The 23278-nt window shown below is 46.3% G+C and overlaps 1 protein-coding gene across 1 annotated transcript in view; it reads left to right on the top strand.

Annotated features, from left to right (window-relative positions):
* LOC308579732 (alpha-2-macroglobulin-like) overlaps positions 1–23278 on the top strand; it is a gene marked incomplete at its 5' end in the record, with an annotated part of 69501 nt that overhangs the window by 5900 nt on the left and 40323 nt on the right. The window contains 12 exons of the mRNA XM_081180665.1: positions 3538–3715; positions 4815–4867; positions 6334–6354; positions 9040–9208; positions 10179–10263; positions 11349–11493; positions 12207–12321; positions 15483–15592; positions 16860–17021; positions 17665–17886; positions 18102–18254; positions 19045–19108. Coding sequence (XP_081036791.1) covers positions 3538–3715; positions 4815–4867; positions 6334–6354; positions 9040–9208; positions 10179–10263; positions 11349–11493; positions 12207–12321; positions 15483–15592; positions 16860–17021; positions 17665–17886; positions 18102–18254; positions 19045–19108 — 1477 coding nt within the window. The remainder of the gene's footprint in view (positions 1–3537; positions 3716–4814; positions 4868–6333; positions 6355–9039; positions 9209–10178; positions 10264–11348; positions 11494–12206; positions 12322–15482; positions 15593–16859; positions 17022–17664; positions 17887–18101; positions 18255–19044; positions 19109–23278) is intronic.

Genomic DNA, 23278 nt, shown 5'->3' with positions numbered 1-23278 from the left:
AAGCATATATATATATATATATATATGCTTTCGTAGATTTTCACGGGTACAGGAATGTAGGTTTTGGTGTCTTCGGGTGTCTTAAGGGGTCTATGAAATACCCTGCAAAGTCTGCCCAGCCACGTACATTGGACAAACAAACAGACGAATAAATCGAATAAATGCACGTATCGCAGAACACAAGAATGCCGTCAAAAAAGAAGAAAAAACTTCCTCTCTTTACCAACACATGAAAGAAACAGGACACGAAATTAATTTTGCAGATTCCAAATTGCTCTTTAACATGGAACATCACCACAAGAGAATAATCATGGAAGCCATCGAGATAGAGAAACACCCTCACAACATGAACAAGCGTGACGACACGTCCCGCCTGCCAGACATCTGGAAATTAGCCCTCCCCACAAAAACCGACACCAGAACCAGAGGCACACAGAACGCCATCTCCAATCAACCACACCAGACCCAAACCCAGACCCTCTCCACAGATAAATTACAGACACCATCCAGTAGCCAAACCATAGTGGCACCTCCGGATGCTGCACCCCCCTGCAATCCCTACACAGATCTGGCTGGCACAGGGCACAAAACCACAGCTCGCCCCTATACACGAAGCCAAGCCAGAGCACAACGAAGTGCAGTACAGCCATCTTCTCAGAAAAACTCTTTACAAGGTCAAGAGGTCAAGACACGAAAGCTTTAGCAACTAATCCACACCTAATGACCCTCCTAAGTGGTACTCAGAATATCACTCAAGTAATCACTCAAGATATCCCTCAAGTAATTAATGAACAAAAGAAGAAAAGGCACATTAACCTAGGAACTTCCTCTCTGCCCAGAACGTTGGAGGCTATACACCACACCCCCTCAACAGTATTTATAGGAACTCAAACACTGAGATCCTGCTCTGTTCTAGTAACAAGAAGCCGAAAGCACTAGCCTGAAGATGACGAGTGAGACCTCGTCGAAACGTCGCCTAGACACCCCAACTCTTACACGGGAAGACACCCGAAGACACCAAAACCTACATATATATATATATATATATATATATATATATATATATATATATATATATAACAATTTCAACATAACAATATATCAAAACATATCATATTCATTATGTCCCCCCTTTTCCCCCACTCCCCATCAAACCCCCCTCCCCCCAGACTTCCTTCAGCTCCTCTCTCTGATTTCTCAGCACATGTTATTCTCTGCATATTATAAAATTATATCAGTCCTTATATTACCTATCTACCATGTTGTCAATCAATAAATTTGTGTATGTTTATTCAAAACCTGCCAAGGAGTCCAATTCGTTTTGTTGTCTTTTTAAATACTTTGCATAAAGTTCCCATTCTTCTTTAAAGTCACAGTTGTCCTTGTCTCGCAATTTGGATGTCAACTTCGCCAGTTCAGCATAATTCATCAATTTCTCTTGCCATTGTTCCTTTGTCGGGGTCTCCTCATTCTTCCATCCTTGTGCTATCAAGACTTTTGCCGCTGTTGTGGCATACATGAATAAATTTGACATTTGTTAAAAAACCACAACCCAGAGGCATTGTAGGACAAGACTTGCCAAAGAAAACAAATGCATAGACTTTTTAAATGAGTTTATTCATTCATAATAGCGAGAGGCAAAAGAATGCAACAAGCCCTGACAATGGCGTTGCTCCAACTGGGCTCCTCCTTCTGAGCAACAGCGCCTCCCTTTACGGTGGCTGCATGTGGCCAAATGTCTCTGATTCTGTTGTTCCTGCGCTCTTAATGAATGCTATGTTCTGGAAGAAGGGGAAGGGTCAGAAATACTCTCCAGTGACAACGTGTCAGCTCTGCCTCTGTCTCCTCTCCCCCTTCTTCTAATACTTCCCAACTCTCGTTCATCTATCTCTGAACTGTGACCTCCCTCAACCCCCTGCTGTAAATTGATGGTGCAGTCCTCTTCTTCCGCCCACAGCCGCCCCAAGGTGGGCTCGAACAACCAACCTTCTGGCTGGCACCTGGATGCACTAACCCATTGATCTATGCCATGGGTAGGCAAACTAAGGCCCGGGGACCGGATCTGGCCCAATCGCCTTCTAAATCTGGCCCGCAGACGGTCCAGGAATCACTGTGTTTTTCCATGAGTAGAATGTGTCCTTTTATTTAAAATGCATCTCTGGGTTATTTGTGGGGCATAGGAATTCAGCAGATTTCCACCAGCCTTTGGACTGCAACTCCCATTGGAGTTGGGCCGGCGTTCGAAGTTAGCCAGGCTGTTGGCCCCTCATGACCAAATGAAGCCACCTGGGGGCCACAATGGCGCCTGACATCTCCACCATCTGGAGGTGCATGCCTGGGGTGTTGGAATGTTCTAGAAGAAACTTGAAAATGGTCTTGAACAAGTTGCTAGGCAACAGAAAATTTCCCCAGCAACAGGTGTCCTTATTAGGGCATATGATCAACTAAGTCTGGGTCAGTGTAAATGGGTATGTGACTGAGTCAGCATTAGGTCTCTGGCCGGATGGGTAAAAGAGAAAAGGATCATGTTGTTTTATTTGTTTTTGACTGGTGTGAAGTTTTGTAAATAATAAAGGCTCTGAGAAACAGAACCAAATGGTGTGTACGGTGGACGCTCGGGTTGCGAACGTGATCCGTGCGGGAAGCATGTTTGCAACCCGCAGCATTCGCAACCCACGATTTGGCGCTTCTGCGCATGTGCAAAGCACGATTTAGTGCTTCTATGCAGGCGCAAGCCCCAAAACCTGGAAGTAACCAATACCGGTACTTCTGGGTTCGGTGCAGTGCACAACCTGAAATCGCGCAACCCGAAGCGTCTTTAACCTGAGGTATGACTGTATTCCTGTATTCCTGTAATGGGAATTCCACTAAGTAAAAGATGCGGGAAAAGTTTTCTGTAAAAGGAACTCTGCTGCAGAAAGAAAAGAAAACCCATGAGCTCATGCCCCAACATGGGGACCCTTGGATCGTGGCTGACTTCACACACGAGCAACACATCCTGTAGAATTCTATCCGTTATATTTTATCTGTACAATCAGAATGAATTTCAGGAACCAATATGCTTTTTCTGTGCTGCCTGAGCAAGAGCGTGAACAATGTTACTGTTACCCACGGGTAGGCAAACTAAGGCCCGGGGGCCGGATCTGGCCCATTCGCCTTCTAAATCCGGCCCACGGACGGTCCGGGAAGCAGCATGTTTTTACATGAGTAGAATGTGTGCTTTTGTTTAAAATGCATCTCTGGGTTATTTGTGGGGCATAGGAACTTGTTCATTATTATTTTTCGAAATATAGTCCGGCCCCCCACAAGGTCTGAGGGACAGTGGACCGGCCCCCTGCTGAAAACGTTTGCTGACCCCCTGCCCTACCCCACTGCCCTGCTCACAGTTGTGAAGAATCTTTGTACATTATGAATGGTCTGTGTCACCATTCAGTAAAAAGAGGTCGGAATAGGCCAATATGTATGTGGACTGTCCCTGGATCGAGTGACTTTTCTTCTCTAATGCTCCTGCCTTCTGCCTTCTCCCTCCTCTTCAAGGTCCCCAGATTGAGTAACTCTCTCGAGGCTTCTGAGGCCACCCTCACCGTGGAGGTGGCGGAGGAGGTGGACATAGGGCTGATGGTAGCCCACGGACGGCAACAGGTGCTGGTCAGGAACTCGGAGAGCTTGGTCTTTGTCCAGACAGACAAGCCCATCTACAAGCCAGGACAGGAAGGTCAGTGAGAGGCTGCAGTCGCAGCAGTGACAGTGGGAGAATCCCCTACAGATCACGCTTCCCTTTTCGAAATACTTTTTATTAAGCGGACCCTTCTTGCTGTGGGAATGTTGAAGAAAGTAGGAGAGGATATATTGATTAAATATTACCCGTCCTGACTAACGCTAGTGAGCAAGCAGCAAAGCACATTCCCTTGCAGATTGTTGGAAGCAAGTTGATGGATTCGTTAGTTAAGCAATCCAGTCTGAATTGCTCCTGGTAAGTTTCCCCTCTTAAAATAATAATAACACGGCAGTCTTCTTTAAAAGTAAGAGTAAGGTTTACAGTGGACACTCGGGTTGCGAACATGATCGGTGTGGGAGGCACGTTCGCAACCCGCAGCACCGAGGCTGTGCACGCGCGGGTCATGATTCGGCACTTCTGCACATGCGCAAAGTGCAATATAGTGTTTCTGTGCATGCTTGAGCACTGAAACCTGGAAGAAACCCATTCCGCTACTTCCGGGTTCGGCATGGTGCGAAACCCGAAAACGCGCAACCTGAAGCGTCTGCAACCCGAGGTATGACTGTACTTACATTCAGTTCACAGCAGTAATCTGAAGGCAGGCTTTATCTTGTGGTTACAGTTACATTTGTAGAGAAAATAAGTCTCTGAGCTAGGCCTCAGACTCTCTACCTCGTGGCTTCCATCCTTTGTAAAAATGAGCTGTGTGCTGCTGGCTAAGAGCCAGCAGAGAGGAAGATGGCAAAAGAGCCAAAGAGAGGAAGATGGCTGCATGGCGGGCCCTCTTATAGGGTCTGGTAGGGTCACACCCATCTACTTGTTCACACACAGGTGGAGGATGCTCCAGAGCAGGTATGACAGGAAGTCCTCCCTGTCTGAAGCAAGATTCCCCTGTGTGTCTACTCTAGGCAACAGGAAATGTTGTGTTTGACTGCTTCACTTGCCAGGGCATCAGCTGCCAAACATTCCTCTTTTGACCAGAGATTTTCCAGGGGGTTTGAACCGAGTACCATCTCCATGTGCTCTGCTCCTGAGCTGTGACACACAGAGTAGCAGAGTCACATGTAAATCCTTCCCCTCCTTCTTCCTTTCATAGTTCGGTTCCGCATCATGTCTGTGGACGAAGATTTCCGACCCTTGAACGAGACGGTGAGTTTCGTCATCACGTGCGCCATGCTGGTCTCTGGAACATTTGGTAAACCTCTTTCGATCCATGCAGACTTTGGGGCCTACAAAGAGGGATGGGACACTTTGCCCTTAAGTTAGTTAAACAAACATGGCACCCACCTCCCCCATATCCACCTCTCTGTTTCCGATGTTCAGGCTGCAAGTGCTGATCTTCATAAAGCTCGAAACAGCAACATGCATGCGCACGAGGGGGTGGGGACTAGCAGCTTCTGGGGAACGTCAAGGTTTGGAGAAGTATGTTAAATCTCCTAGAACCGAATCCAAAGGTTGCGAGGAGGAGTGGCTGCTGTTATGGAACATTGCATGTTTGCAGAGGAAGGACTTTCGTGATGCATGGATGCTTGGTCTTATTTCCATCTCTCCTCTCCACCCATCTCACACGCACCCCTTCTGTAGGGTCCTTGCCAGAACCAGGCCTGGCAGCATCAGGGCTGGAGGGTAGAGATTGCTTGACATACCCCAGGGGGGCATTTTACTCTTCCCCAGTTGGGCAGAGCAAGACCTTCTCTACTGGACTTGCCCACCTGATGGGAATGTATATGCTTTGAGCTGTGGCCTTTGTTTCTTGTAAGCACCATGCTATTTTTATTGATGAGTTGTTTTATTTGAATGAGTACAAACAGGAGAATTCCTTTATGCAAAGATCCAGGTTAGGAGCAAGATGAGGGAACCCCTGCAGAGATTTAAAATCACAACACAATTCAAGGCGTGGAAATATAAGCTGTTAGAGCTTTAAAATATGCCCTTCTAAGTTCCTTCCAAAGTTTTCCACTTCCCCTAGTGTAGAAAAAGGCAACACTTTAAAAATGGTTTACTTACAAACTCTCCAAAGGTCAGGTTCATGTGTTTTTCCATACAGCTTTCAGAAAACATAGACAGTAGGACTTACCTTTTAACGTGCAATGTTTTATTGTGTTTTTATATATGTTGGAAGCCGCCCAGAGTGCCTGGGGCAACCCAGTCAGATGGGCGGGGTACAAATAATAAAATTATTATTATTATTACAGGCTAGTTCCAAAGTGATGAAAATTCCTAAATTGTTTATATAGGAACACAAGGATGGCTTTGTTGTTGTTTTTTTAAAAAGTCATTCACTGTGAGCTTGGAGCAACCAGCTCAGACCTTTTTACAGGCCGGGATTGACATGGTAGAATGAAGAAAACAATAGGGCAAAAAGTCTTCCTCCCAAAGTGAAGTGGAGTGACTTACCTAGGCCTGGCAGGACAGCTTACTCTATGACATTAACCCCTTCGTGCATAAATTAGACTTCAGCTGGGTATCCAGCATTATTAACTGGTGAATTATGGTGAAGGAGCTTAGAGATATTGGAAACAAACAAATCAAGGTGGGAGCAGGTTTGTGTGGTGCTGGGAGGGGTAACACCATTCACTGCTGTCTCTGACCCCCCTCTTTTTTTTACTCCACAGTTTCCATTGGTTTACATCCAGGTAAGTGTCTAATTCCCCACCTCTACTCCACCACCTCTCATCATCACACCAGAGCGGCTGTTATATTGCCCCACTCAGACCACCTTTCCTAATATCCAGAGGCTGCTTCATTCCATAGCTTCCCCATAAGTCGCTCAGATCTCCTGAGGGTTTTAATTTTGCCATCCTTAACAAGTGTTACACTCCTAAGTTCATCCCTTCCTGCAACCCCTTTGTGGGGTTCTTCAAAAGAAAAACCCAGGCAGCAGTTTTGGAGGGACCATTAAGTGCGGCTGAAAAGACTATTTGGCCCATGAGGGAAATGGCTAGGACCTTCTCCTGTGCTACATCATCATCATCATCATCATAATCATCATTTGTTTTTTTAAATATTTCACTCATCCAAGCAGCCTTTCGACATCCTTGGAGGTCACAGATTGGAAATGAACCCACGCAACTTGGCTAGACAGGACTCTAGCATTCTCCTGCCCAGGCCCTCTTCCCACGGTGGAGTCTACCTCTTTCCGAATCTGAGCGACTTTGCAAAATCATTGCAGGAGATCTTGGGGTCCTTAGCAGGCTCTGAAAGCGAAGGTGGTTCCGTTAGATTGCGAACCACCTGAAAGGGTCTCCTGCTGCTGTTTCCTGCGGATGCATTAACACCCCATAACAGATTTATGAGACTAAAACATGGAACTATAATCTCTGGGGTGTAACCATGATGGATATTGTTAGTGCTTTTGAAGGGACTGTTTTAACGTGTATTTTAAATTATGTGTGGCTTTTGGAATTGATTTTATACTTTTAAAATTGATTTTGTACTTGCAAACTGCTTAGAAGACATTAGAAGAGCATCTTTTCCTGCCCACTTTCCCCTCTCCTGGGGAATTAACTAGTTTTCGTGGTTCCTCAAATAGACCTCAGTCTGTTTTGCCATCCTTGGTTAGCAATGCCCCCACCTCCTTAAGAGTGTTCAAACATCCATCCAGATACCAATAGCCCAGGAAGCCTTTGCAGGAGCCACAGGTTTTCTTAACCACTGATTGTCAGTATGCCTTTCAACCAATGTCAGCAACTGGGCTCAATAACTGGTTCTGCCCTGACTGGACTGGAGCACTTTCAGAGACCTTCCAACCCTGGAAAACAGGTCCCAGCGCACTGGACCCACAACTGCATTGTGAGCACCAGACTCAGGCAGAGTATAAATAACGTGGAAGCTTGCTGTGAAGCATAACTCCTTTTATTTCTAATAAGGTAAAGGTGAAGGGACCCCTGACCATCAGGTCCTGTCGTGGCCGACTCTGGGGTTGCGACGCTCATCTTGCTTTATTGGCCGAGGGAGCCGGCGTACAGCTTCTGGGTCATGTGGCCAGCATGACAAAGCCGCTCCTGGCGAACCAGAGCAGTGCATGGAAACGCCATTTACCTTCCCGCTGGAGTGATACCTATTTATCTACTTGCACTTTGACGTGCTTTCAAACTGCTAGGTTGGCAGGAGCAGGGACCGAGCAACGGGAGATCACCCCGTCGCGGGGATTCGAACCGCCGACCTTCTGATTGGCAAGCCCTAGGCTCTGTGCTTAACCCACAGTGCCACCCATATCCCTTTATTTCTAATAGCTACTACAAACTAACAAACTACTGGCTTGCCTAAGTGTTACATCTCCCACTCAGCCATCTGGTCACTACGTAGACAAGACTCTCTCCACACACAGAGCCAGGCAGTCAGCCAGGAGCGGAAGAGGAGAAGAGCAGTTTCCGCCCCCTCCTTTCTCAAAACATCAGATCAGGAGATTCTGTCAGTGGGAGGGGTGAAAATATCAACACTGATATGGCTCAACATGGTCCCATTTTGGGCCAGCTGCAGCTTAGACCCCGTCCCAGCTTTCAACCTGAGCGGTGTCATGCGTGGAGAGTCCGCCTCACCCTTCGGTAACTTCACAGATAAGAATTAATGAGCACTTTATATTTTATAGTCCTTTTTATTCAGGCATCAGGTTGTAAGCAAAAACCCACATCCCTCCCCAAGAAGGGCAGTTGGCTACTCTAAATCTTCTCCCTTCTGTCTCCCGAAATAGGCGCCAACAGGAAGTTCCTCATCCTCCTCTCTGCATCCTTTGTTCTCAAATACGTTTGGATCTCCTAGTTTGTGGGGAGGGAGGGTTCCCCACAATCTCTAATGACGTCTCTGCTACCTGACCCCTCCCTTCTGTTTCTCTGCCTGTTATCTCGTAGCTAGGTAACTTCTGCCAAAGCTGCTCTGTATTTCTCCCAGTGAGAGCCAGTGTGGTGTAGTGGTTAAGAGCGGTAGTCTCGTAATCTGGTGAACCAGGTTCGTGTCTCCACTCCTCCACATGCAGCTGCTGGGTGACCTTGGGCCAGTCACACTTCTCTGAAGTCTCTCAGCCCCACTCACCTCACAGAGTGTTTGTTGTGGGGGAGGAAGGGAAAGGAGAATGTCAGCTGCTTTGAGACTCCTTCGGGTAGTGATAAAGTGGGATATCAAATCCAAACTCTTCTTCTTCTCCCTGCTTCTGATCCCGCTGGAAACAAGGCGGGGGGGGGGGGAATGCGAATCTTCCCACTCCAGCTCCTCTTCTGAGGAAAGCTGATCTGCCTACGAATGCACTCCCCCCATACTCTGCTTCAGACCATTCCCTGACAAGCGCCTTGTTCCGTGACCCCCTCTTCTCTTGTGGCTTCCAGGACCCCAAGAGTAACCGCTTGCTGCAGTGGACCAATGTGGAGCAGACAATGGGCCTGATCCAGCTCTCTTTCCCTCTTTCCTCTGAGCCCCCGCAAGGCACCTACAAAGTGGTGGTGCAAAAAGCCTCTGGGAACAAGGTGGAACGTCTCTTTGAGGTGAAGGAATACGGTAAGGAAGGAAGGAGAGGAACCGCTTGGTCTGGGGAACTTGGTGTCAAGGACAGCATGTGGAAGGGGGTATTTTCTTGCACACTGGCAGTGCCGCTCAGGAATTCTGATAGAAACTGACAGATCAGTGCAGTTTCGAAACCAGCGGACGAAATCTTTGGAAAGATTTGGCCTGCCATCTTTATTTAAAATTGGGCCCAGTTGGATTGAAACATAGACAGAAGCCTGCAAAAGGATTGTGCAAAATTGGGTTCTTAGATAACTCGAGAGGCGTGCAAATGCATAGTGAATAGCTTCCCAAAATATCTGGCCCTATGGCCAGGTTCAGCGAACTGGTCCTGCTACTGGAAGCAAGTGCATCAGGGCTTTCCTCCGCCCTGCCCCCCCCATGCCCCGCAAACAGTGACATAGCATGAGTTGCCAGTGCACAGAGGGAAATGGAAGGAGTATGCATGCACATTCAACTGCCTAACAGCCAGGAGATCGCAGCCACAAAAACATGAAGAGTTGTTCCGTTGTCTGGAGAGGTCACTTCCTGGGTGGCTGGGTATGGGAGAGTTGCCTGTGTGAGTAGGGCGGATCCTGGAGGCTGGAGACAGGAACAGCTCTTGCTCTGTGCTGGATCCAAAACTTAGTTCGGGGCATATGCGCCAGCTCCTAGGGACTGAGGCACTTTCGGCCCCCCCCCAAAAAAAAATGTGTGGGGTTTTTTGAGGGGGCAAACTCCCTCAGTGTTCAGAGGGTGTTTGGCTCTGCCCCTGGCTCCTTGTGAGATCGCCCGCTTGATGTCAGAATGTCGCGTCGGGCCCCCCTGTCTTGAGAAGATTGCACCTCTGGTTTGGGGGCTTCCCTGGAAACCTAATGGGGAAAAAAATCTCTTGTGGGGTGTTAATGCTGCACGCATTTGCCTCCTTTCTGTGCTCAGGCTGATTATGTTGTTTTTCATCCCCGTGTTCCTTTCCTTCTTACAGTGCTGCCCAAATTCAAAGTTTTGGTGAAGGCACCCAAGGAGATAACATTTTTGGCTGAGGAACTCGAAGTGACCGTCTGTGGCCTGTAAGTGAGAGCAGCCTGAGCTTCTCTCCCAGAGATGTGGGACCACGTGAATTGAGAACTTGGGTGATGTTGCTAGCACCAGCTAACGTCTCCTCCAATCCCCTTCACCAGCCTTGGCCGCACCACCCTAGCTCCGATGGAATGATTGCCATGTTGTTGTTGTTGCTGTTTAGTTGTTTAGTCATGTCCGACTCTTTTTGACCCCATGGACCAGAGAACGCCAGACACTCCTGTCTTCCACTGCCTCCCGCAGTTTGGTCAAACTCATGCTGGTAGCTTTGAGAACACTGTCCAACCATCTCGTCCTCTGTCGTCCCCTTCTCCTTGTGCCCTCAGTCTTTCCCAACATCAGGGTCTTTTCCAGGGAGTCTTCTCTTCTCATGAGGTGGCCAAAGTCTTGGAGCCTCAGCTTCACGATCTGTCCTTCCAGTGAGCACTCAGGGCTGATTTCCTTAAGAATGGATACGTTTGATCTTCTTGCAGTCCATGGGACTCTCAAGAGTCTCCTCCAGCACCATAATTCAAAAGCATCAATTCTTCAGCTATCGGCCTTCTTTATGGTCCAGCTCTCACTTCCATGCATCACTACTGGGAAAACCATGGCTTTAACTATACGGGCCTTTGTTGGCAAGGTGATGTCTCTGCTTTTTAAGATGCTGTCTAGGTTTGCCATCGTCTTTCTCCCAAGGAGCAGTCGTCTTTTAATTTCAGGACTGCTGTCACCATCTGCAGTGATCATGGAGCCCGAGAAAGTAAAATTTCTCACTGCCTCCATTTCTTCCCCTTCTATTTGCCAGGAGGTGATGGGCCCAGTGGCCGTGATCTTCGTTTTTTTGGTTGCCATAGTTGCATTGAATTCCTCACAATGCTGGGCTGCTTATGCCGGGCTTATTTCACCCAGAACTCCCTTGAAATCCATTCCGGAACCTCTCAGGTGGGCACCATTGCCACCATAAGAGAACCTTGGTTTCCAGACATTTTGGAAGTCAAATGGACTTCCAGAACAGATTCCGTTTGACTTCCAAGGTACCACTGTATATTGATGTCATCTTTCAAGCGATGCTGTGGCTGTTTCCTGACTACAGGTACACGTACGGGAAGCCTGTCGCTGGGCAGGTGAAGGTCCGTGTTTGCCGGAAATATACTGAACACATAGGCTGGTATGTTTATTCCAGTTTCGGAGGGGGCAGAGAAGCGTTGGAAGGAATATGTGAAGAGTTCAGTGGAGAGGTGAGACCCAAAGCGGACGCTGAAAATGAAGTTTAAAATACTTTTGGGGAGTTGGGCTTCCCGGGTGACCTGTTATAATTGGGCGTTCATCCTGATTTACTCAAGGGGAGTCCCAAGGCTCTGGGAGAAACCCCGGAATGGCATTCAGCAGGAGAAGAGGGAAACACCATCCCCTCAGACGAGCCAAAATGATTGAAATGGTGGATATGGCTGCAGGAATATATATTTGCTCATTTTGTTGGTGCCTGTTGTCCCTCTCTGAAGTCTCTTCAAAAACCTGAAGAACATTTGATCCCTTTGTCCAGAAAGTATCTGGGGGGCCTACATGTCCATCTGGGGGGAGGGGATTTAAAAATAAATAAAGCAAATGTCCTAGTTTTGTGGGGGTTATTTTTAAAAAAAATTTCATGCACCGGCATCTCTGGTTCTGGCTTTCGATCTGCTGTGGGCTGCTTGGTGATGGCGGATAACTGGGGGGAGGGCGAGTGATTGTCAACTTTTTTGGCAATTGCCCAAGGAAAGCTCAACAAATGTCCGGATTTTTCCTCTTGAAATATTGCCAGCCTTGTATAAACAGACAGATATAAATGAATGAGTGTGCGTAGATCAATGGCTATTGTGTGAACCTGACTGTCTTGACCTCAAACACCTTGTTTTATATAATGAAGCAATTCTCATTGGTAGCTGCTACAACTCTCTGTCTTCCGGTTCAGGCAAATGGACACGGCTGCCTCTCTCAGGTGGTGAAAACCAATATTTTTCATCTGAAGCAGGAGGGATATGAGATGAACCTAAAGGTGGAAGGCAAGATCGCAGAGGAAGGCACAGGTATTTCATTTTATTTATTAAATTTATCTTCCGCCAGTCTTCCAAAGGAGCCCAGCATGTTAATTTTAAAACCATTCAGCTATAACATGTAAGAAAAACCTTCTGGAAATGTTTCAAAACTCCTAAAAGCAATCACCCTGTTATGTACTGAGTTGAATAGGATCCTAAAGGCAGCAGTCTGATTGGTCCTAGAACAATAGGATTCACAATGCAGCAGTCTGATTGGTCCCAGAATAATAGGGCCCAGAATGCAGCAGTCTGATTGGTCCACAGGAGCCATCCAATCCATCTCCAGGTGGAAGTGAATAGGCAACCTGATTAGCCTACAGGTGAATCCCGGAATTATCCAATCACGTGGGGCCCATTGTGTAAACAATGTATATAAAGCAGACATTCTGGGGGAACTCCCATTCCTCCTCACCACTATGAGCTGAATAAAGAGCATGAAATCCAGTATTGATTCCCAGTATATTTCACACCCGCTCTGAAAACCTAACAATTTCAGGGGCAGGTCTTTAAGCCAACAAATGCTTAGGAAAAACAGGGTTGGTTTGGCAATGTCACTAATAAGTAGTGCTTTTTTCTGGGGGGATGCAGGGGGACGCATACCCCTAAACATTTTGTGTTGCCCTGACTGACCGATGGACCAACCGACATGCCAGCTGTCTTAGCAGTAGTAGCTCGGACTGGAGCTCTGTCATTCTCTCTGCTGGTGCCCAGGCAGGGGAGTCTGGGGCGGCTGTGGTGTGTTGCGTTCTGAAGGCAAAGGAAGGACTGGACCCTGATTAATTCAATAGATCCTAGACTTGAACAGCAAGACTCTGGGAGCAAGTGCGATAGCCACTCCCTGGCCCAGGCCGTTTTTATTAACAAAAGAACTTTAACACAGCATTTGTAAGAACCAATCAGCTTTCCTCTGAGCATTTCAAAAAATCCCCACGTGGGAACAAAGTCAGATCAGAGGAAGCTGAAAAGGAAAACAGGAAGACACACTGAGAGGTAAAGGAGGTGCTGTGGGATTGGTGGAAGTCAATGTTTGTTTTTCTTTTTAGTGTTTATATTATTAAATTGTAAGATATGGAATTTTTTTTTTTTAATGTCAGTTTTTGTGTTTTGTGTATTGTTATTTTTTGATATTGTTTTGTGTTGTTGTGTGGAAAATACTAATAAAATTTATAATAACAATAAGAAAATAAAAATACTAAATCATAAAAAAACAGATCAGAGGAAGCTTCTTAACTACAGAGAACTACTTGAGCATGCATACATGTTTAGGCTAAATAAAACAGGAACCAAGGAGGAATGCATTTAGCAAACCCCAGAGGTCATAAACAGGCAGAAAACAGGAAAGACAGGCATTTTTATCACCTGCATGTGAACTCTGTTTCCTGGCCCTAAGATTAACGAAAGCTACATCAGAGCTGGTGACAGCAGCCATGAAATTAAAAGACGCTTGCTTCTTGGGAGAAAGGCGATGGCAAACCCAGACAGCATCTTAAAAAGTAGAGACATCACATTGCCAACAAAGGTCCGTATAGTAAAAGCTATGGTTTTCCCAGTAGTGATGTATGGAAGTGAGAGCTGGACCATAAAGAAGGCTGATCGCCGAAGAATTGATGCTTTTGAATTCTGGTGCTGGAGGAGACTCTGGAGAGTCCCATGGACTGCAAGAAGATCAAACCTCTCCATTCTGAAGGAAATCAGCCCTGAGCGCTCACTGGAAGGACAGATCGTGAAGCTGAGGCTCCAATACTTTGGCCACTTCATGAGAAGAGAAGGCTCCCTGGAAAAGACCCTGATGTTGGGAAAGATAGAGGAAACAAGGAGAAGGGGACGACGAGATGGTTGGATAGTGTTCTCGAAGCTACCAGCATGAGTTTGACCAAACTGTGGGAGGCAGTGGAAGACAGGAGTGCCTGGCGTGCTCTGGTCCAGGGGGTCACGAAGAGTCGGACACGACTAAACGACTAAACAACAACAAACATCAAAGCTACCTCCTATCTTTATGTACTCAGGATGCCTGGTGAAGCAACCAGTCTGTGTACGTGACTGTCAGGCATAGAGAAAATGGGGCAGAGATGTAGAGGCTTGGATTGATCAGAAATCATGTCAAATGACTCAAACCCAGTCAAAACAATGGCTGACACAATGGATTACTTCATTTTTTCATAATTCCTCATAGCAACCCCACGTGACCACCACAGCGGTGGAGGCGACGCTACTGCTCCTCCTCCTCTTCCTCCTCTTGCCGGGCTAGCGCCAGCCGGCGATTCCTTGCCCCTCCTTGCTCAAGCAACCCTGCCATTGCTGGGAGCCTTCCCGTCCTCTCAGCGCCACCGCTGCCGCCTCGAGTCCCTCGTTCAGGGGTTGGGGGCAGGAAGGGGGCGAGGGGGAGCAGCCAAAATGAAAATACTCCTAAACATTTTTTAAAGAAAAAAAGGACTGACTATAAGTTACTAATGAAGGAGACTGATACACCTCCCTAGGAAGGCACACAGAATGGCATGTAGTCAAAATCCCAACAGGTAATGCAAACCATGAAGTGTCACAGCCTAGAAGGGTGAAAGTGCAAAGATACAGCGCATCTCCAAAAAGGATAACAAAGTTTTATCTCCTATACGGATACCCTTTACAATAATAAAGATTTATAAAAATAAAAGTATTCTCCACCTGTGAGTTCCATATTTATTGAGAATAAAGGTTCCATATAGACCAGGCATTTGCATATGCAAACGGCACCAACCATGTGCCTCAATATTTGTATAAGAATATTTGCATAAGAAAATCATGCCACACGTTGAAAAGAAATTTGGAAAGAAATTATTCATTCAAGCTCTGCACTTTGGGTACTTTTTCAAGACGGGCAATTTGTGAAACCCTTAAATACCAGAAATCCCAAATATTAAGATTAAGGATATTCTAGGATTTGGCAACACAGCCCTGAGCTGCTCTTAAGAGATGAGAAATAAGTTATTTACTTTTCAAATCCCATTCTGTTTCCATATAGGTTCAAAATTGCCAGGTGGAAAGATAGAGTAGCAGTTTGTTTGTTTGTTTACCAAAGAGATCTCAGCAAATGCCTTATTCCACAATTCAGCCACCTCTGAGCAGTCCCACCATGTGTGCTTATATGTACCTACCTCTTTTTGGCTATTTGGCAGGGGTGGAATTGACAGGCACAGCTTCCACCATGATCATTACGACTCTCAGCACAATCACCTTTGAGAATGTGGACTCTTACTACAAGTCTGGGATCCCCTTTACTGGGCAGGTAAGGCAGGCTGAGAGATCCCCACTGCGCACGACCCCACAGCTGAATGTTTGTTTTAAAGACAAATGTTCCCCGTATGCACTGGAACAGGAGGATGGATGGGCCAGGGTGGTTAGCAATTCAGCCCCCACTCCTCATCTCCCATCCTGACCTCTGAGGTGCCACCTCTGGAATCCTGATGCAATTTGTGTGTCCTCAACCTTCATCTCCATCCTCACCCACCTGAACTTATAGAACTCCCCCTACAGCCAGCCATCTCCCTCAGAGGCGGAGCAAGGTGGGTGTGGCCCCCCGGGTGTCATTCCCGAGGGGGAGTGTGACATCACTGTGCCACCCCCCCTGGGATGCTCAGTGCAGGCGGCACACCCCTGGGACATGCACTCCCCAGGACGTTCACCTCACCCCTGTGGGCGGCTAGCCCCCGCCCCCAGGTGCACACCACTCTGGGCACCGGAACTGCTAGCTCCACCACTCATCTCCCTCCCAATTCATATGGGCTACTGCTAAAATGAGGCTGCATTTTAAGCTCTATTTTAAGCCGTATTTTAATTAACTGTTTGTTGTTGTATTTTTTTCTGTTACGTTTTATTGTAATTCATATTTGGTGTTAAACCACAGAGCCTAGGACTTGCCAATCAGAAGGTTGGCAGTTCAAATCCAGGTGATGGGGTTAGCTCCCGTTGCTCGGTCCCAGCTCCAGCCAACCTAGCAGTTCGAAAGCACGCCAAGTGCAAGTAGATAAATAGGTACTGCTCCGGCAGGAAGGTAAACGGCGTTTCCGTTCGCTGCTCTGGTTTGCCAGAAGTGGCTTAGTCATGCTGGCCACATGACCCAGAAGCTGTACACTGGCTCCCTCAGCCAATAAAGCAAGACGAACGCCGCAGTCCCAGAGTCGGTCACGAATGGACCTAATAGTCAGGGGTCCCTTTACCTTTACATTACCTCTTCTTACATTCGGTTCAGGTTATGTCAGTTCAGGTTACGTCTTTTCAGGTTATGTCCTGCGGCGACCCGGAAGTACCGGAAAGGGTTACTTCTGGGTTTCGCCACTCGCACATGCGCAGATGCGCAAAATGACATCACACGCATGCGTAGATGTGGTGAATCGCGACCCATGCATGTGCAGACGCGGGTTGCGTTCTGCTCATGTTGCGAACGGGGCTCTGGAATGGATCCTGTTTGCCACCAGAGGTACCACTGTAATCATCATCATCATCATCATCATCATCAGACCAAACTGCTATATGTATTGTTTTTGCCCTGCTAGGTGAAGCTTTTGGATGCTGCCAAAGTGCCAATTGCCAATGAAACAATTCAGATTAGGGTACATCTAACTGGAACCAGCACCAAGTACGTAACTGATGACCAGGGACGAGCCCGTTTTTCCATAGACACTGATAACTTCACAGCTCCTGAACTCAGGATCCAGGTGAGCGTTCAAGGGGATTGAGAACTAAATAAGGCAGATTTATTCTTGGCAAGCAGAAAACACGGGAATATCATAGAATTGTAAGAGTCTTAAAGTTGGAAGGGACCCAGGGGTCATCTAGTCCAACCCCTGCAGTTCAGGAATCTCAGCTGAAGCATCCATGACAGATGGCCACCCAACCTCTCCAATATCAATTGGATCGGTTGAAATTTTAAAAAATGCTTTGAGATTCAGTTTCCTGTGGCGCCTACTTTTTTCTTTTCTCTTTCTCCTTCATCACCTTTTCTGGATTTGTCATTTCCCGTTGATTTCATTCTTGCTCTTTCCATTTCTGAATCCTGAATACGCCTCCAGGAAATGTATTGCGACTAGAAAAATACCCCCCCCCAAGGGCTGGGACTGTGTATGTGATGGCAGAAATGGCTGTTGGGTTGATATGTCTGACTCTTATTTTCTCCTAAAGGTGTGTGTTGGTTTCTGGGCATGCAAATAGGTCTGAGATGAGTCTCGAGCTGGTGTAATATCACAAAGTTGATCTCATAGTCCCCAAGGCACCAATGATTCCCTAATACAGGAACAAGAAGGATTTATTTTCTCCAGTCCCTGAGCACCTGCCATTTTCCTCTTTCTTTCTGTTTGCCAGGCAACTTACAAATCAAACTCTGCGTGTGAACAAGGCTGCATCAGTCCCCAACACCAGAGCGCATCTCATTCAGCGTGGCGTTTTTACTCACCAAGCCAAAGCTACCTCCACATTGAGCGTGTTGCTGGGACCTTAAGCTGTGGTCAGACTCAGACGCTCCGGGTCCATTATATTCTGAATTCAGCTGTCGTAAAAGAGCAGGAGATAGTCTTTTTCTATTTGGTAAGCCTGGACAGAGTGGCCTTTCTTTGGTAGGGACTTGGGGGTGGGCCTTCTCAGTGGCTGCTCCCAACGTTTGGAACCCTATTTAGGGAAGTTTTTAATGTTTGATGTTTTATCATATTTTTAATATTCTGTTGGAAGTCACCCAGAGTGGCTGGGGAAACCCAGCCAGTTGGGCAGGGTATGAATATTATTATTATTATTACTACTATCAGGGGACTGCCATCGGAACAGGGGAGGGAAGCCGGGAGGCCACAGGGATACAGAGAACTTCCGAAACTCCTGAGGAGCAGTTCCTCCTTCAGCGGTGGGAAAAGCCACACCTCCAGTGGAGAACAAGGGGAAGGGGCCAGCCAAGCGAGGAAAGGGCTTGAAGATGCTGCTGAGAGCCACAGCGCCTCACCTAGCCAGGCTGGGCAGGAGGGATGCAGGCCCCTTCCGTCGCCCAGCTTGCGCAGAGGGGTGAAACACAAAGAGGGGTGGTGGTGGCTTGGGGTGCCGAAGTTCTTATGCTGGGGGAGAAGCCAGAAGGGGCCTCTCCCGGATTCTGCAAGTGACTAAGACGGACATGAACTTTGTGGTTCTGCACTGTAAATAGTTTGCACAATAAAACCTGTAAAAGACAGGTCAGAGTCCTGCCTGGTTATTCATGAGCAACCACCACCCGCACCTGACAATTATTATTATTATTATTATTATTATTATTATTATTATTATTATTACTACTACTCCCTTCATAGAGAAGTTAGACTGGCTCCCTTGTCGTCCGTCTGCCAGCTGTTTTATTCTGACAGGCCTTTGTGAACTGACTGGTTTTTGATTTTTTTAAGGAAAGGACTTTGAATAGTGCTCATTCAAATCCATTTTCAGCTGCCAAACTGTTTGATTTCTAATTGCAAAGATAGGCTCAAGCGTAATGGCAATTCATGTTGTACTACCAGGAGAGAGATTGTTTCTGGAAGCTACTGGCTCCCTGTGTGTAAGAACGGCTGACATATCAGTGTAACCAGATGTTTGCCTCCTCCATTCTCCTCCAGCTTATAGGCAACTGGGTGGCCACAGTGAGAGTAGGATGCTGAGATAGATGGACCATTGGCCTGATCTAGCAGGCTGTTGTGTTCTTATACTTTTATCAGGCGTTTTCCGCCTTCCATGCAGGTGATGGCTAAGGGGGACATTGTGCGATCAGGGACCCATGTTCTGCCTGTGGAGCACAGAGAAGGTAAGTGGCACTCTATTCCCATTTCCTCCATTCTTGGGGACCTTTCAAATTTTAAATAAACCAAGGTGATAACGTAAACCAGGGGTCAGCAAACTATTTCAGCAGCGGGCTGGTCCACTGTCCGTCAGACCTTGTGGGGGGCCGGACTATATTTTGGAAAAAAATAATGAACAAGTTCCTATGCCCCATAAATAACCCAGAGATGCATTTTAAATAAAAGCACCCATTCTGCTCATGTAAAAATACTAGGCAGGCCCCACAAATAACCCAGAGATGCATTTTAATAAAAGCACACATTCTACTCATGTAAAAACACGCTGATTCCTGGACCATCCACGGGCCAGATTTAGAAGGTGATTGGGCCAGATCCGACCCCTGGGCCTTAGTTTGCCTACCCATGATGTAAACCCACACCTTAGTACAGTGCCACCACATATGCTTCCATGTGCCCTTGCGGTTCTTGCATGACATGTTTCAGAGTTTCCTCAATTTTATACTCATAGACAATATAATTTTACACTCATGAATTGTAATCGTTCTCTTCCTCCCTCTCTTCCTCCTTGGGAATTTTGTGTCAGTGCGCTATGCCAGTCATTTGGGGTTCCCTTTTCAGTCAGCAATGTCACTCAGAAAGTCTCCCAGAATATACTTCCTCAGTTCAGCTCACCTGTGGGAATAAACACATTCCAGTTCTGCTTTAAGTATTTGTCCCATTAAACTTTAATTAGTTTAATGGTTAGCAAATGTCCAGTGCGCTTCCGATGCCACAATGTCCCATTACAGCAGAGCTTTTCGCACAGCGGCTCAAGAAGGGCTGGAGAGTCAGCATCTTGTCAATAAAGGAATCTTGGAGCAAGCGGTTTGGAACTCAAATAAAAGGTTTATTTACACAAAACAAAAAACCCTGGTGAAGAATCACACATTTCAGCAAACACGCCCCAAAAGAAAAGGAAGGGGGAAAGGGGCAAACACACGAGTGAGTTGACTATTTATACAAACTCACATTCCTGGAAGCCTAACGACCTTCAGCTGCTCAGTGATTAGAGCGTCTTGATTAGAGCTTCTTAACCCTTTAATACCAACACCCCCTCTCGCTCGTAACACTGAGCTGTACCAACCTTAATTCAAATTTAAACCTGAACAGAAATATTTATGAAATTGCGGACTCAAAGCTTTTGTAAAACCGTCTGCGAGATTTTCTTGGCTTGGACAATACTTTAGTTCAATTAAACCTTGTTTTACACTTTGGCATACATTTTGATAACGGATATCCAAATGTTTTGTGTGTGCCTTGAATTGACCTGATTTAGCTAGTTTAATACAAGGTTGATTGTCTTCCCACACTCTGATAGGTAGGGAACATTCTCCAAACAATTCTTGTACCAGTTGTTTATAAAATTCCAGTTCTCTACATACATCTGATAATGCATTGAACTCAGATTCAGTTGAACTTAAAGCTATAAGTGATTGTTTTCTTGATCTCCAACCAATTAGTGCATTTCCAAATTTTATCGCCATTCCTGACACTGATTTTCTATCTGGTCCAGCATCAGCCCAACTGCTGTCGGCCCAACATTCAAGTTGTGTGCTGCCCTCTGCTGATAGTTTTAAGCGAAACCTTTTGGTAGTTTGGAGATACCTTAAAACTCTTTTTACTCCTTGCCAAGCATGCATTGATGGTTTTTCAGCTTGTCTACACAGCATGTTGACAGCATATGTTATATCGGGCCGAGTCCACTGTGCAATGTGGAGTAGACTGCCTATCGCTGACTGATAAACACCGGGATTACTGAACACTGCCTGTTGCTCAGCTTGAGCATCCTTTGTGTAACTTAACTCCATTGGGGTTTTAACACCAGCACAGTTGTCCATTTTAAACCTTTCCAGCAACTGCTGGATCTTAGCTTCTTGGCTGAGCCAATAGTTCCCATCTTCATCTTGCTGAATTTTAACTCCTAGATAAACAGATACATTGCCTAGTGATTTTATCTGAAACCTTTCTCCAAGCTTTGTGGCAAATTGTTGTGCAAGTTTATCGTCCTTTCCACTGTATAATAAATCGTCAACAAATATCAAGACTGCTTCTTGTTCACATCCCGAGCCTTTTAGATAAAGACACGCATCTGCTGCGCTCTTTCTGAACCCCATGCTCTCTAGAGCATCGTTTAAGCAGGAATTCCAATTACGGGCGGACTGTTTCAACCCATAAATGGATTTGTGTAGGCGCCAGACCTGGTTTGGCTTGTCTCCTTCAAAACCTGGTGGTGGCGTCATATAGACTTCCTCCTGTAAGTCTGCATTTAAATAAGCCACATTGACATCAAAATGAAACAGCTTATTTCCCTTCTTAGCTGAAGAGGCTAAAAGCATTCTTAACGACTCCGATCTTGAAGTAGGGGCATAGATTTGAGAATAGTGAACTCCTTTGCGCTGTGAAAACCCTTTTGCAACTAGTCGGGCTTTATATTGCAACTCCTCAGTAGTTGTGGGCTTTAAACGATATACCCATCGACAACCTACAGCTTGTTGGCCTTTTGGAAGCTCTGTACTTGTAAACACACCGAGAGACTTCATTGAAGCCATCTCTTTTTCCATTGCTTCCTGCCACTTTGCGGCTTCTGAGCTTGGAAGCTGTTGTACCTCTACATAGCTATCTGGCTCACACTGTGCCATATTTACGTATACACTTGTCACCTTAAACCGCTCTGGCGGCTTGCCCTTTGTGGCACGTTTTGACCTGCGCAATTGCTCCTCTTGTGCCCCCTCTGACCGTTGGCTGTCAGAATCTGTCTCAGACTTTATGTCTGGACGCGCCCCTAGGGATAAAGACCTCCGTTTAGATACCTCCCTTGGGCTTGGTGTTGCAGGCGACCTGCTTCGCTTTTGCTGTCTGCTAGGCCTAATGACTGGCGATGTTGGAACACTTTTAGATTCTGGCTTTTCTACCTTAGGAGAAGAACCTTGTGCCTGGTCAGAATCTGCATCTGAACCATGTGCACCATCCCCTTCTGGCTCATCACACTCTGGACTTTCTTTCTCAGCATAAATGCCTAAATCATCTCTCAAAATGTCAGGGTTAGCATGTAAGTGAGTCCATCCGGATTGCTCACAAAATTCAGCGCTCCTACTGAGGACCACTCTTGTAGTATCCCCATCTGGGTTCACGAACCTCCAAGATTTGGCATGTGGTTCGTACCCACAAAAGATGAGTTTCCTAGCCCTTGGACTTCCCTTTTTCCTTAACGCTTTTGGGATAAGTACATAGGCTTGAGATCCAAACACCCGAAAGTAATTAACTTTGGGCTTCTTCCCATATAAAGCAAAATATGGCGTAGTATCAATTACCGAATTATATACTCGGTTCAGAACATGAGTAGCCGTCTGCCAGGCTTCCGCCCAGTAACTTTGAGGAAGTTTAGCATCAAACAACATAGAGTTTGCCAACTCTTGCAGAACCCTGTTTTTACGTTCGGCCACACCTCCTTCTTGGGGGGAATAAGGTGTAGACAGACGATGCTTAATTCCCTTTCTCTTAAAGAAATTCTGCAACACAGACCCGGTAAATTCTGACCCTCTGTCTGTTTGAAAAGCAAGTACTCTAGTACCGAATTCAAGTTCTACTGCATGAACCCAATTTTTAACTGTTTCTGCAGTATCTGCTTTTGTTTTGAGAGGAAAAAACCAAGTAACCTTTGTTTTGTCATCTGAGAGACACAGTGCATACCTCGAACCTCCCATGCTAGCAACAGGCATTGGGCCACATAGGTCCATATGCACAAGTTGGAATACTTTGTCAGATTTCCTATTTGAACTGGGATAGCTGCATCTATGAACCTTCGCCCTTTTGCATGCAGTACAATCCAAATACTTAGTAGATTTGTTCAATTTGCACCCTTCTGATAATTCAGGTTGTCTTTTAACATACTGAAAATTAATATGTCCCAAACGGCGATGCCATAAATGAACACAAGAATTATGGGTAGGCGAGTTCACACAACCAGCATGAACCTGTTCAACTTCATCTGGACTTGTCTCAAAATAATATAACCCATTTCTGCATTCCACCTGCAAAAGAGATACGTTATTCTTTGAAATAGTGCAAACCCCATTTTCAAACACAGTTTTAAACCCATTTCTATCAAGTTCTGACACAGACAAAATACACCCCTT

Source organism: Podarcis bocagei (assembly GCF_964188305.1).
Source record: "Podarcis bocagei genome assembly, chromosome: 2".
In the NCBI taxonomy this organism is placed as follows: Eukaryota; Metazoa; Chordata; class Lepidosauria; order Squamata; family Lacertidae; genus Podarcis; species Podarcis bocagei.
Note: the sequence above shows the minus strand (reverse complement) of the source record. Positions and strands in the feature narration are given on the sequence as shown.